General features: G+C 37.8%; 1 protein-coding gene across 3 annotated transcripts in view; it reads right to left on the reverse strand.

The window, feature by feature from the left end:
- Positions 1-9,792: 9,792 nt before the first annotated feature.
- LOC141964428 (vascular endothelial growth factor receptor kdr-like) overlaps positions 9,793-16,182 on the reverse strand; it is a 141,379-nt gene continuing 134,989 nt past the window's right edge. For all 3 annotated transcript variants that reach the window (XM_074914786.1, XM_074914785.1, XM_074914781.1), the window contains one exon: positions 9,793-15,402. In XM_074914786.1, the coding sequence (XP_074770887.1) occupies positions 15,192-15,402 (211 nt within the window). In that variant the 3' untranslated portion in view covers positions 9,793-15,191. The remainder of the gene's footprint in view (positions 15,403-16,182) is intronic.

Raw genomic sequence — 16,182 nt, forward strand, 5'->3', positions numbered from 1 at the left:
CACCAGCTAACATGACTAAAAAAATCCTATTCCATCCACAGACTCTTTCATTTAAAAAAACTACAAAAGTCTTAGCAATTTCATAAATCAATAACCAAAAACTTTTCCAGTAAAGAACTATGGTCATTTTTATATCTTGTGAAGATGAGTGCCTTATCTTTACGAGTAGTGTCTTCTCTAAATTGATCAGACTTGACTTTTTACTAATTTTCATAGTTTCTACACATTTTCTCAGCTCTGTAAGACACATGAACCAGTGATGATAGATTGAAATGATTTTGCAAATGTATACACATTTTTATCTGTGTGGCAAACAAAAATACTGAAATATGAGGTGTCATTATTTCATTTTCAATCTTTCTGTGAGCAAATTATGTTCACCAGTAAATGTAAATATTGAAGCTGTGTTAAAATTTCATTGACTATCTTTGCAATCCCTTTCATCCCTCATTAAAATACAGTCCTAACGAGCATTTCTTTGCAGGCATATGTGACAAACCTTTTAGTTGTCTGGGAAATGTTTTTCTTTCAATTTCATACTAGAAATATTTCATATGATGCTTCATGTCAGTTTTGGGGATTTAAATTTTAAAATAAAAGTACAGTACTAAGAAGTTCTTCCTTTTATCAGAGTTCTTCTTTATCTGGAATATCTTACCCTCATTTCCTCATAAGTATATAACCATGCTGGAAAAACATCACTTTCTTTTATGGCTTTGTCATTCAATGCCATAAATTCTAGTTTAGAGCTTTTGCTTTCTGTATATAAGACTTGGCTTTGCCAACCTAATTTCAATTGTCTTTGCAATATCATTTCCATAATTTCATTCTGGTTTGACTTCATAGTGGCATCTTGATGATGGTGAAAAGAATTAACCAGCTGTAGAAATGCCCAAGACTTTGCTATAAGCTGCTGATAGCCTATTACAGCCTAAAAATTAAAAAAAAAAAAAAAAAAAAAAAGGAGGCAGATGGGGACCTGGATGGGTTCTGCTATAGTTCTTTGTTGTGCTTGTATTGCTTTGGAACAGTAGCACTGCTCAGGTGTGATTTCACCTTCTGTCTCTTCAACTAAAAGGTTTTTTGGTGGTTCGTTGCTTTTGTGACAGCCCTCAGGCATTTTAACTTCCTTGCACATCAGAAGTGACAGTATTTTGAAAGCTTGGTTTGTACCTGTTCCAAAAGCCACCTGTGTCATGAATGGACTGTCCTCAGTCTAGGTCTTTCCTAACCTCCCAAACTTTTCTATGCCTGGGTTGGTGGGTTGTTTGGGGTTTTTTTTTGCATGTGAATACGGATTATGTATTATATATAGTTTACTTGCTTGAAATATCAGCACAGTTCAGAAGAGAATGTTTTAACTGTTTGTAATAACCAAAAATATGCCTGATCCCTCCAGAGCAACAGCTGAGACCTAGCCCGACCCAAGTTACTCAGAGTAACTGGGAATCATGAAATGATATCTGAAGTGTGGGAATGTAAACACCAGTGAATACACTCTCATGAAATGCAGCCTATACAGTATTTCTTCCCACATTTCAGGCTCCCATTGAAGAGTCTTCAAAAACAAAAGGAGGGTCTCAAATAATTCTTGGGATTTATGCTGTTCTTTGCTGGAAATTTTTCACACATTTCGACATAACTTGTATTGTGCTTACAAAATGATTTGCAGCCTTTAAAGCAAATCAGGTATGCTCCCTACTAGTCATCATCCCAATAGTCATTTGGTTTGAATTTCCTAAACCCCCAAATACATGGCAGGGTACTAGAGTAATGAAATGGTCTAATAATCTGCTTTGTTTTGATGTCTTTAGTCTTCCTCCAATTGTGATCTTTGCCATATACTTTGGAGAAAGTGGTTACCTCCCCAGACCCAGTAACAACACCAGGAAGAAAATCTAGGAACTGATTTACACAGTGGCCTCAGCTTGCATTTTCCATGTTTATGCTGGCAGTTTTAAAGACAATAACAACTGCAGAGATAGTTTTGTATTCACATTTTGGATATAGAGATCTACTCAATGGGTGCTGACCAGATACTTGCCACCAGGTACTTGGTCTTCCATTGTTTTAATTTACAAAATATAGACAGGCAGAGATGGAGTTTGAGCTTCTTTGTTATTAAGTGCTATGCTACATAACAGGGATACTAGTTACTTTGGGGATAATAGGGCCCATCCTTATTGGAGCTTTATAAATCTCACTTAAATCTTTCTTTGTTGTTTTGTCTTAGTAGTGGCATGCTGTGGTGGTATAATTCAGTTTCTGAAAGAACAATATTCTACAGAACAAAACAAAACTTAGTTATTCATTATCAGGACAAGAATATTTACATGTTATAGGTTGGAAAACGAAAAAATAGTAATTGCCTTGTAAAAAGGACTGTGTAATCTTCCCCTATGTGTCTCTTGTTGCACTCAGTCTGAATTGGCACATTCCTGAGAACACTGTCAAATGTTTACATGTTGTTTAGTAAAATAAACAACAAAATCCTATGGAAACTTCATACAGTCCATGACAAACTGCAACATATAATGATGTACCAACAAGTACCCTTAGTAAGTTTTTGCAAACCGTCCTTAAGCTTATGGAGATGGGCATGGGAGGACTTGGATTGAGAATGAATCTCTCTAGAGAAGATTCATTCATCTCAAATGAATGCTCTCTAGAGAAAATTACAAGGCCCTTTATGAGCTAATGGGCTTTTTTTCTTGTTTCCTGATGTATGATAAACTAAACAATCTCGTCTTGTTAATGGTGCCTTGATACTGAATACCCTATACTGTTCTGGTTTTGTACAGTGTCCTTAAACCTCTGTTGTACTATACATTGACATATATGCACAAGTCTGCCACAGAATTTTCCATACAGATCCCCACAAACTAAAAAGCTTTAGTCACCACTTACTCATAAGTATGTTTGCATGAATGTGTTTTTTGGTTTGGGATTTTTTGTTGTTTGTTTTTGTAGTTTAGTTGCTGGTCTCTTACTTTCCCACAGTCCAACAGGAAAAATGCTCTGGTTCTGTTTATGTGTACTCTCTTCTGAACCGCTCTTTGAGTACTTTTCACTGTCCTTGGCCAGCACTGGGAAACTTCTGCCATCAGTTTAAGTTGAAGGCCCTGCTATTGGACAAGGAGGACCAAACCAGAAAGGAATACTCAGCTGAGGAAATAGTTGGGACATATTTCTGGTTTTCGCTTTAGATTACATCCCTTCTTCTGTAGCCTTGTTGCTGAGCACTTTGCATAGAAACAGAAAAGGGGTAAATTTTCTGAAGGACAAACTGGGGACTACATCTGAGAGAATCAAGTGGTCTGACTATACACTAATCCAGATATCAGTGCAGCTTGGTCTGTTAGGTGTCAGGGGGACTTAACTAAATCCTTGATGCAAACAAAATTTATTAGTGTCACAGTACCAAGATTCTTCTACCTTTGCATAGATTTTCAAGCTACCATGAGTACTTGCTTTCCCTTTTCAGGTCTTTTCCCATTGTATCAGATTGGAATGGGGCAGTGTGAACAGGTTTTGCATACTCTGTTCCATTTATCTTTTTACTTACAGACTACTCAGTTAGTAGTTAGTATTTAAGCCTATTAAAAATATTGCTCTTTAATGAATGGGGTTAAAACAGAAAGAAAGATAGTCATTAGTCTTACTTAAATAAAAAAACTCCGTGACACCTAAAGACTAACTGAAGTCTTAGGAAATAAATTATTGTTAATTGTACCACTCTTGGGATAATGTTAGGAGGGGGAAACTGCTTAACATGGTTTAGGGCAGTATTACATCACATTTTTTACTTAAAGAGCTGTGATTTGCTCAAGTCTGGGGAAAATTTATTTTGAGTAAGTAAATTTTGTCCTGGGTACATCTGGAATCTAGTTTTCTATCTTTATCAACTGGGGATATTCTTTCTTTCCTTGACTGAACTGTATGTAGGCTATCAGAAACATAAGAGTAGAGAACTGCAAAATCAGTACTGCTCTGTGTTTGAGTGGAAGTTATTTCCCTTAAGGAAGTTTGATGCAGCAGTGCAGGACCTGGCAACAGTAAAAAGTTGATACTTTACTCACAGAACAGAGAGAAGCAATGCATCACGGCCAGCTCTGAAACTGTCCTTAGCATCATTTGAAAAAGAGCACATATTTTCTTCTCAATTCCTAGCTTTTCCTTTCTGGAAGGAAATAATGGTACAAAGGGAAGGAATGAAGATTAAGATTACTTCAGTTTTTCTTTGCAATCTGTTGGCATGTCCCATTTATTGCAAAATCCTGAAGACATCTGGGATCCCACAGATTCAAATATTAGCATCAAGGCAAAACAGTGTTGCATCGGCACAGAAAAAATACCATTCAGCAGTGGAGGGATGCTGAATCAATAGGTTTCAGATCCATTTACAAGTCATCATGAAAATATTAGGAATTAATAATGATTATTAGTTATTATTAAGAATATTAGGAATTATGATGATGATGATGAATTATTGATGTAACCTCCAGCACAACTTGGATTGTTCAGAAACAATATTTCAGATAGAAAATAAGTAATTTGTGATGTTCAGATTTTGATCTTGTTATTTTAGTGCTTGGGGAGATAATACTTCGGCTTATACTTCAGTCCACCATCCTATACTTTCACTTGTGAAGTCATGTTACACTTCTGTCTTGACATTGTATCATGAAGATGGTTTGTTGCTTGTTTCAGAAGCTTTGGTGAAAGACGGGAAAGTAATTCTGTACATCCCAGATGTTATAGTAGACGTGATTAAGGAAGCCCATTACCTTGATCCACCACATTCATGATTCTCACCCCCTTCCACCTGTTCTCCTTGCCTTACCCCTGCTTGTCTTTGTGGTTCTGCTCCGTGCTAAGATGGCTTGTGACATTCTAGCTTGGGGCATAAACAGTGGAAGACAGGATTTGAAAAATATACAGGAATAAAAGGTCAAAACTCTCCCAGGAAAGAGTAAATTTATTGTGGTTTTATTTTTTATTTTTTAATACATAGTTATGAAAAGCAAATTAACCTTTGAGTTTTTGAGGAATTCACTGTGACAATGGTCCAGCTTAAAAATAAACAACTGCTACTCCAAGCAGAGTGTCCAGAGGTGCCCAGGTTTATTCTGCTGGCCTTGAGGATCACCAAACATGTAGTCCTGGCTTTGAAAAAAGTCATGCTAATATTGCTCATCCACTACAGCCTGGAAGGGCAGAAGGCTACATATGGGAGTTGCTAGGCTATTTTTTTTTTTTGTTTAGGAAGAGAACAAGGATTTCATTATGCTGTTGGTCTCTTTGATCTTACCTGCTGCCAGGTTTGAATTTTTTCCTTAGCAGTGTTACAGTGGAAGAAAAAAAGCTAGAAGAGAAAAGCTATAAATTACAAAGTTTTCACAGTAACAACTGTGGAAAGAAAAAATTGTGGAAAAAGGAGAAACATCATAAGTGACTCAGTTAAGGAACAGTATATTATTGGCAGATGCATGGTCCTCTTTGCCCCACACAGTCTGGAGGAAATAAAATTCCTGCTTCATTTGTGAAGGTTTTTAAAAACTTTCTATAATGATTTTAGAAATTTGATTTGATTTTGGAGACTTCCCTTTCAGAGGATTATGATAAGAATGTGACCCTGAAAGAAGGAAATGGACAGTTCACAATTAATACAGTGGACATGATTAGCTAATGACTAGTGTCACTATTTAGGTGTGATAAATGGATAAATTATGGTATGAGAGAACACTGAGTACTATTTGTTATCTGACAAGTGGAGTAGCACTAAGAAAAAATAAAATGCGAAAGTGTATATATGAAGTTATAAGATAAAATTGCCTCTAAGTTTTCTTAGAGTAGCCAGCTTATGCTTACATTTACACAAGAAGAATGCTATTAGTTTCACTTCTGTATGTGAGATCAGTGTTGCCACATCTTTTGTTTTGATGCAGAAAAAAGGGTCATTAGCTATTGGCAGATGCCATGTTACCTATGGTTCCAGAGCTCTGCTGAGGTTCAAGGTGAATCACTAACCTAATCACTAACTAATCAGTACTTTGAAAGGATAGATGTGTGTGGTGTGGAGGTTTTATGCTGGTAATTTGACTGTATAGACAAGCAGTACAACGGAATGATGAGTCAGGCTTGATTGTAGGATAATTCAGGTTGGAAAGGACCTCAGGAGGTCTGTAGTCAACTGTCCTGCACAGAGCAGTCTGGGCCTCCCTGGGCAACCTGCTTCACTTCTAGATTGTTGTCATGGAGGAAAAAGTTCCTCTGTATGTCCATATCTGCAGCTCTCTTGTTTCAATTTGTCTCTCATTTCTCTTTCTCCTGCCATGTACCACTGTGAAGAGCCTGGCTCCTCTTCTTGACAGCTTCGTCATAGGCATGTGGGGGCTGCTTCTAGGTCCCCCTGAAGCTGTCCTTTCTCCAGGTTGGATAAGCTCAGTTTCGTCAGCATCTACTCACAGAGCAAGTGCTCTGAGTCCTGACCATCTTGGTGACCCTCTGCTGAACTCAGTCCAGTTATTAGTGTCTTGCTTGTGCTGGTGGGGGGTGCAGTATTCTAGATGTAGTCTAATGAGTGCTAAGCAGAGAGATAAACACTTTCCCTGGCCATGATCCCATTAATGCAGCCCAGGATGCTGCTGGCCTTCCGTGCTGCCAGCGCACACGCCTGGCTTGTATTCAGTTTATGTCTACGAAGACCCACAGGGGACTTTCAGCAGAGCTGTTCTCCAGCCAGTCAGTCCCCAGCATGTATTACTTCAAGGGTTTAGTCCTTCCCAAGTGCAGGTTTTGTCCTTGTTGAATTTCATAAGGTTCCTAATGTCATTCTTAGTATTTGAAATAGTGGGGTTTTTTTTCTTTGTTTGTTAGGGTCAAAGCCTACTCTGAGTGAAATCACTGAACTGAGTAAACCACTTGTGTAGCTGCAGTTTGCCCTAGAAAGTATGCAAGTGATAAATTTACTCCTTTAGTATCATTACCATAGATTTAGACAAGGGCACCCAGTAGACATATATTCCTACCCTTTCTAGGACAGGTAGAATCATGCTTTAATCACCTGCCATTAAAGCAAGACAAGCAATTGCATTTGCCTACACTGGATTACATGCATTACTTGTTTTTCACAATGTGTTGTAAGTTCTCATTTCAACTAAAGCTACTTATGTATATGCTCACTGGCCAGTGAAGGGCTGACAGACTAACCACCTCTATCTCCTCTGTGGTCAGCCCAAACTCTGAAGAAAAATCTCTGGACCTAGAAGGTTCACAGCTTAAACACAGATGAAATATTTCTTCTTTACTGGGTATCATTTCTTCTCAGTGAAGAACAGGCTAGATTCAGACCTAAGGGATTCTGCGTAGATCATATATTCAGAGTAAGTAAGTACCAGCAGTGACAAATGAGTAGGAAGAATATGGGAGGCTCTCCTCATTAATTGCCTTACCTCAACATTTGGCATTTGATATTATGATAGGTTATACTTTGAAATGCCCCTCAGTCCTATTACTGCCTGGGAGCAGCAGCCCTATCTTAAAGGTCACTTAAAGAACTATGGAATAGGAATATTCAGAAGCCATGTTACTCTCCCCTTGTGGTTTGTGCAGATATGGAGTAAGTATTCACTGACTCTGCAGTGAGGAAAGGAAGAAACAGGTCTCACTTTGTTCATCAGTGTGGATGAGGAAAGATGAAGTGAACCACCAGAATTATGATTTCCTAAGTCCCTGTAGAATGAAGTAGTTTAAAGAGACTAGTTTCTCCTCTCTCAATTTTAATGAATACTAACTCATCAGGCTATAGTAACAGTTGTGACTAATCATAACGGATTTCAGTACTCTTGAAAATAATGGTTATATTTATGGCCCTGGTAGGGCTTCATCTACTCTTTATGCAGAGCAAGTAATGAACTTGCAGTACAGTCAGTAGGGGACATTCAGTATGTCACTTCAAACAGGCAGTAGCCAGCAATAAAATGCTGAGATCCTGTGAAAGTCCTGGGCTACTTCATCGGTTTTGAGACAAAATTATTTACTGCTTAAGGGCCTCACTGTGTAGAAAGCATATAAATTTAACAGTATTTTCTGCTCTTTCAAAGCACTTTTCAAACCCTTATAAGTTAAGTCTCATTACGAGAGGAAAGAAAAAGGACCTGACTGGAAATCAGCGGGATTCTCTTCTCAGTTTTCTAATGTGACCACCACAAAATCTCTTTATCTCACTCTTAAATCTTTCTCTTGCTAGCCCCTATTTTTTTCTTGTTTTTTTATCACCTCAAACCACCAAGTTACAATACTTTAGACTGAGATTTTTTGGTCTTGCATCTCTATATGCTGCTGCTGTAAAACCAAAAATCTTTTACATCATATATGCCAAAACTCAGGGACAGAAAAGTTATACACCCTTGCCAAGACATAAGAGAAAAGCTTACATTTCTTGATTCCTAGTGTTATACTTTTTTTCCCAAGATTCTTTCCCAAGGTATACCATAACAGTACCTTCCAGAAGTGCAGCTCAAGCTGTATGTGATTAATAATTCACATTTTGTGCTAAAAGCAATTCAGAGTTAATTTTGTATATTTTCCTTCCACCATTTAATACGTTAGTTTCCGCATAAAGGAGACTCTATATTGCCTAGCATGCAGTGACTCATGTGTTATATAAGTAACTAAAACATTTCATAGTTTGCAGAGAAGAATGTTCTTGCTCATTATGTGGATGAAAGGAGATTGCTACATTTCAAATGACATGTATAATTTAGACATTTATTTCTAGGACTGTTTGGAACAGGGAATGAAGAGAAACTAAAATGTTTGAAGTGACTTGAGTGCTTCATAGTTTTTAATGTGACTGGTGAAATACACAGACCAGTAACTTTTAAGATTGTGCTAATGGAAGAATGTCTTAAACTCTAACACACTACTTTTCCAATAGCAGTATTTATTTTAAGACGTAAGTAGAAACTAATATTTGTCAGTCTGTAAAAATCTTCATAGATCTCATATTTTTTCTGCCAGTAGTTACCTGCTGTGCCTCCAAAATGGAAAGAGGAATGGGAAATAGTATTTCAGAAAGATTAGCCATCTGGTAAGGAAAATGGTATGCCTGCTGCACTTGACTATTGTTGGGAGATTTTTTTCCTCAGTCTTCTAGATGTTAGACCTTAACTACAAAATAAGAACATGGAATATTCTAAATTTCAACAGTGCGGAGTTTATTCAAGTGAGAATTCAATAACATCATTGTGGCTGTGTATTGGGAAATATTTATTTAATTGCGTTATTTTTAGATTATTATAGTAATGAAACACAATTTATGGATTTTTGAATCTGAACAACCCCCAAATGCTACAATGTTTGCACATTATCTTCACAGACTTATGTACTTACATGCTTTGGTGAACATGGGTCTTAGGTATAATGTAGAATGTAGAATTCTGATTCTATCTTCTATCTCCGTCTCATTTATTTATTTTAAATTTAACAAGACAGCAGTGTCTCTGTTTCATGGACTGTTCTTGGTGGCAGCTAGATTTGTGTATTTCTTCAGTAAACTGGGCCAGCATTTTCCAAGATCTGTGAATCTTTTAAGCAAATGTAATGGTTAGATACCTCTAAGCAATGAGAGTGTGACAGGCTTATGTCCTAAGTTTTGAACACCCTGTAGAAATGCATATGAGATCTATGCCTTGTAAAAATTTCTCAGAACTGTTGCATTATTTATTTATATTCTGCTTCAAGGACAATACTTTTCAAGCCAAGAGATGACACAAAGGAGCCCTGGGCTGTATAAATATAGAATCTTTTTATTTTTTTGGTTAATAGATACAGTACAATTTTTGACTACATAAGAAAGCGTTGTTTTCAGTGCATACATTCTTCAGACAGACAGGAACATGGCAGACAAACATTCCTTAGTGTTTTGAGTATTACATGGTGCTTAGTTTATTTTCTTTAAGTCCTAAGTTACTGGGTTTTCCCAGTTTTCATTCGCTGCTTTTACAACTCAAGGTCTAAGGAAAAATGAATTGAGTAATAAGGATGTGCTGGCTCTCGTGGCACAGGACTATTAGGCAGGACAACGGGACGCTGCTCAGTGCATACCACACTAGTCTTCCTGTAACCACGGCCCTTACGGCGTATTTGCCTGAGGTCCCAAATGACCCAGTCCAGCAAGTTTTCTTTTCTATGTTAACACAATATGAAAACAACACGTGTCAAATAAACAAGCCAGAGCTTGGACTCAACACTTACATCCTGTACAGTGATTGACTCTTGATAGGGTCAAATCCAAAATTCCTCCCTGAATTTTACTTGTGTAAGATGGTGCTGGTGTCATTACTTTGGCAAAATTCTTTCTGTTTTTTTGTGACATAGTATAAACCAGGAAAATGGATCCCAGGGCTTGGCCATTACTATTTGCAGGGAGGGACAAAAGAATTACTGCTACCTTCTGTATTTTCTGTTGACTTTATGGTAAGAAAAAAAAATACAGACTGATCTCTGAGCATGATACTGATTCTGCCTAACTCCTGTGTTCAGGAAAACCCAACAATGCTTTATCATGTTATGTAGCTATTTGCTAGTGATTTTTCCCTGCAAACATTTCCTGATGTTGTCCAGTTGGTGCTGGTGGGAGCTAGAGACCACTGACCCAGGACCACACACACCCTCACAGCTGGAATCGGGCCAGATCGAATTTGTAAAGCAAGATAGGACATGACAAGGCAGTGCCAACGCTCTGCATGAAGGATCATTGAGAAGATGTCTTAAATTGTTGACTGGCCAGTTACAAGCTGACATGGTGATTAACATTTCTACAGTATACAAAGTGTAAATACGATGAGAGAAGTGCCTGGACGCTCTAGGTCATCCTATGAATTTGCCAAGCAGTCTAACTGAAGAGTAGTGTTGGTATTAGTGGGATGTCTTAAGCAGAGCAGTGTATGCCTGCAGGCAGCCCTGAATGTGTAGATCTACATGTATAGCATTCAGTGGGTTCAAATTTCAGTGGTTTTGTTTGAGACTATTACTCAGGCTTTAGGTTTTTCTCTGACCTTCCTTGATATCCTGAGTAGATGGTGTGGGCTCAGCATCCTGGTTAGGACCCCCTTCTTGTGAGTATATCTTGGAAGAACCTGAGAGAAACCTCATTGTTTGAGAAAGGACTAGGAGAAGGATAAGATTCATATAGTCACCAACCTTTGTTTTGTTCCAAATACTAATATTGAAAAATCAATAGATTAAAAAGCTTCTCTCATTCAAAGAAGGATACAGAGTCTTCCAGACAAACCAATATAAACTAGTTTCCCATGTCTATATAAAAACATTTTTAATATGAGAATAGCTTGCTTTAGATTTTCTAGTTCTGCAAGCGCAGAATATACAGGAAATAGCAATGAAATGAGGTCTATATCTGATCTCATTCAAAAGACAGAGAAAAGCAATCCAGAGGGACTGTGAAGAACAAATACCAAGAAATAGATGAAAAGTAGAGAAAAGAGAAGTTAAGAAACCAAACTGTTAAAAACACCAGCCTGAACAATAACATGCAGGTGAAGGCACTTATCCTTGGACACCTGCGTGGCAGGTGATTGTTGGAGAGAAGACAACACATTTCTGTGGTGAGCTCTGAGTTCCTTTGCCATAATTCTCTGGGCTTACAAGAGGACAAACCCAGTAGGAGTAAGCACCATTAAAGAAAACAAAGGTATATGTTAATACCAGATACCACTGAGCTCAGTCAGATAAAGCAGGTGGCTGACAGGAGTCGAGTAAGAATCCCTGAGAAGTTTAAAAAAATAATAAACATCACATCATTTAAATAATTTGGCCCCTTCTGATCCTCTAGCCAATACACCAGCCTTCAATTAAAACAGAGGCAGTGGAAATTCTTCACCTTTACTGTGAGCTGCATGGTGACACTTCCAGGAATGAGATAAACCTGCCAGATTCCTCCACATTCCTGTTTCCTAACTGAAACTAAATAACGTGGAGAATAAGTGAGAGCCAGAGATACTCGCAGCCAAGAGGAGAACTGCTATGAAATGGCACTAGTAGGGTCTGTAAACTGGAGCCTGGCCTGCACGCATTAGTGAAATGTTTAGTAACAATACTTAACTCTGTTATGTCTGGGTATCTCTCTCTTTTGACTAAAATGTTACAAATTTTACCATATATATGAATCACTATATTTGTTTCTACTGGGTAAACTATATACATCATTGTATGAAAAGAACAATAATTAAATTAAGGGAGGAGAGAAAAGAACAAACAAAATATTAGTAAATAAAATATAAGACATGTTCAATAATACTTTTCAGGCAATACTTTTGCTTATTACATTTACTATAAGGAGAAGAAAATCATCCACCGGAATAAACATTGGAAACAGAGCTGCCCAAATATCAGTCACTTGCCATTTCCAGAACACTTGAAGGCCATTATCATATGTTTGGAGGTTATCTTTGCTCTTTGAAGAAATGGCCATTGATACCCCTCAAGACAGCTGTTGATTTTCCCACTGCAGAGGAGCCCTCAGTTTTCAGGGGGCTGTCAATGCAACCAGTGTTTTAACATGTGTCTTGAGCACTTGAGCCTGCACTCCGTTTTCACATCATCTCGTGCAATGCAGAAAGGCTGACAGATGTTACTGGGAGCCAGAGGGGCACCTGGCTACCAGCCCTCCATTCGAGTGTCCGCTTGGGTCCCACTCAGGAAACATGCTTTATATTCCTCTGGTCTCGCAGAAACCTCTACAGTTCAGCTTTGATAAAGTGGAAAGATGATCTACTTGGCTCTCTTAGAAGCAGACAGTTCACCCAGCAGTGTTTCCCATTCTTTTTCAAAATAGAGAGCATACTTGCAGGGTTTTTTTCCCCTATATATACTTTAAAGTTTATAAGCAAAGGTTTTTAAACATCATTGTTTTCTTACCCTACAGAACAAGGCACAATAACAAACCATCTTACACTGCTGCCGTTAACAGTAGAGCCAGACAAACTGTCTGCACCTTTTTTCTCTTTGCAGTGTAAATAAATTATTTGCAAAAGAAGTGATTGAGTTTTTGATCAGAGCTATAGATAATTTACTGTTTGAAAAACTGATTCCAATGAGCTTTCTGGGGATCATCAAATGAATTATTTCTGAGTAGTTTCTTCTGTTATATAACCAGCTCTACTTCATACATAGGTTCTAAAATACAAAGAAGTGCAAAAATGACCATAAAGCAACTACAGACCACAGCTATCTAGCAGGTCCACTATGAAGAAAGGGCTCGTGAGTTACTGCAGGTGATTTCCTTAATACATTGAATCTGAAGTCAAGGAGAATGAGAAGTGCATTTCCCAAGAGCCCGTACTTCAGATGCTTTAGCATTCACAGTTAACATGGTGTGGGGTTTGAAGATTTGTTTCCCCCTTTGATAATACCTGAGGCTTGTTTGTGTTTACAGCAATGTAACCAACTGTAACTGATCAGTAATAATTGTAACTGATCAGTAATATAATTGTTTTGCAGGTATTGGATTTTTTTTTCCTTTTAGTTTGTAATCATGAAGAAAAATTCTTTTTCTTTGAAGAATTCAAATCGGTGTCAAGTCTAAGAAGAAAAGGAAAGGGTTGTGCAGACCTTGGAAGAAACCGCACAGAGACTCATTTACAGATCTAGGTTTATAACTTAGGAGGTTATCGTTTTGACTGTCAATGAGTATCTTTTTCATCCTTGTTTTTTCTGCTTGCAACCTAGATACTTTTTCCCTTCCTATATTTCTGAAGTCAACTCTGATTGTTCAATAGCACATTAAATGACAAGCATTATTTGCTTATTTTTGAAGTTGTTGTGAATATGCATGGGACTTGGGTATACATATTTGCAGACCAACAGTTCCTGCCACACACAACTTTTAGGTGGAGGGCAATACACATGGAAATTCTTAATGTGAGAATTTGTGATCCATTCAGTCCTGCATGATTAGGCTGCAAAACAAGCTTTGAATTACCGTGAACTCATGAACAGTTTAGATGCAGAGGGCATTGCATATCATACCAATATTTACCTTGGCAAGTCTGTCAGAGACAAATATGTGCCACATATGCTTATGGTTTAGCATGGCTAGTATACCCAGGATCTAACTGTTGGGCATCTGCCACAGAATCCAAAGGAAATTATTTTTTTCTTTTTTTTTTTTTCCTTTGTAGTCAATAGCCTGTGTGCAGAAAGGAAACATAAAAATGCTGCTACCCTGCTGGTGCCTCAAGGGTGTATGTGCATTTATGTGTAACTCTCATGTTGTTAATGCATATTTTATGCAGATTCACACAATCATGTGCATGTGGGCTGGGAAATTCTGTCTATTTAAGCTCAAGAAGGTTCTTATTTGAGGCAGTGATTTTGCCTTGCAATCGTTACAGATGCATCTCCATCAAGGTTCCTCGTTGCATGTTTTCAAAATAAATGGCAAGGAAAAAACACAGGGAAACAGATTTAACCACATTGTATGCCCTGATGTCCCAAAAGACCAGCCTGGCTCTTGATACATGAGTACTATCTGCTTTCTCTGTGCCTTAGCATTTTTAGGAGTGTATCATATAGGCAGTGGAATTTATTAAATCACAAATTGTAATGAAAGTATTTTGGATTTCAAAATATTTCAGAAATATTTATGGAAGATGAGATCCCAAGTTAAGAATGATGTTTCAGTTTTCGATTTTCTCTAATACCAAAACGTTAGTGTGTATGGCTGTTGTTTTCAACTGATCCCTTATAGCATGTGTGCAGGACCAGTAGAATGAATCTCATTTTCACAACTAGCGTGATATGACTCTTGGTGACATTTATGAAGTAAAATGTGAGTAAAATAATTTGTATATTTGGAAATGCCAATGAATAGACCCAGCTAGGGGAGGAAAGCATGGAAGCAGTTCTGGGTTATAGCTCCTACCTACAATTCTGATAGACAGAGTTTTGATTTACTGCATATGTTGCAATAGGCTTTTCAAGACAGCAAAGAAGATGCTCTTAAAATGTTTCTATTCACATCATAGATGTGCCAGAAGAAACATATGAACCATTGTCCTGTCAGATTTCCCTTCTGATTTTACCCAGCCTCTTTATCCAGACATGGAGGCATGTAAGAATCTAGCATAGTTGAGAGGTGCAAGGTGCCCTGTGTCAGGTTAGGCTGATTACACCGGAGGGGCTGAGTAGTGAATGACGGAGTTGTAATCTGGAGGTGGGCTGTGGCATTCCAGGTTTGGATCCATAGGAAGGAGAACAGAGTCTTCCAGTGTAAAGTCCATGGTGTCCTCTTCTGCCTGTACTGCTGGCTGGTATTTGACAGACTCACGCTCATGATCAGATAATATGGATTCCTTGCTCTTGCTAACAGCTCTCCGCCTGTTGAGAACAAACAGTATAATGTCTCTATAAGATTTTGTCTCTGTGTAATTAATGGTTAAAATTATTAAAAAAAAAATAAATATATATATATATATATAAAGCATTTCAATTTACCTTTGCAGCATCCTGTAAGACAGTGACATTTTACAGTTTGGATAAGGGAACTGAATTAGGTATTTCAAATAAGTTGGTGTTTTAAAAGTGGATGTTGGGGTAAATCCAGGAGTCCTGCTGCCCTGTCTTTTTAGCTTACCACATTTCAGTGCACTATATATATCTCAGTTATAAATGCATCTATCCTATACATACAATAATATTCCCTCTCATTGTTCTGACACAAGCCAGTAAAAATTTGACTTTTCTGAAAGCAGAACTGAAGGCTATGACTTCTTTAAGTATAATAAAGGATGAAATAATGAATAATCTATGACAGACTAATTTAAAATGATACTTGCAGCATAGGGCAAAATCTCTCTTACATTCTCTGGCCCTTTATAATTACTGAGTGGTATGCTAGTGAAGGGCAGCAGTTTTCAACGTTACAACTGCTGGCCTGTAACTGATGCTATGAAAGGGAGCCAGCTTTAATTTTCTGCTGTCTTTCCTTATTATAGGTGATGAAGGTGGTGAGGGAGAAGCAACTTGCATCACATGAAGCAACCTCAATATTAAAAGTAGGAGAACCTTGGAGAGGATTTGTATCTTAAGGTAACCTTGAGGAACTGCAACTGGTGTGGAGAAAAAAGGTACTTTCTGTCACAGGCTGCCTTAAAAATG

The sequence above is a fragment of the Athene noctua genome, chromosome 11 (genome assembly GCF_965140245.1).
Source record: "Athene noctua chromosome 11, bAthNoc1.hap1.1, whole genome shotgun sequence".
NCBI classification, from domain to species: Eukaryota; Metazoa; Chordata; class Aves; order Strigiformes; family Strigidae; genus Athene; species Athene noctua.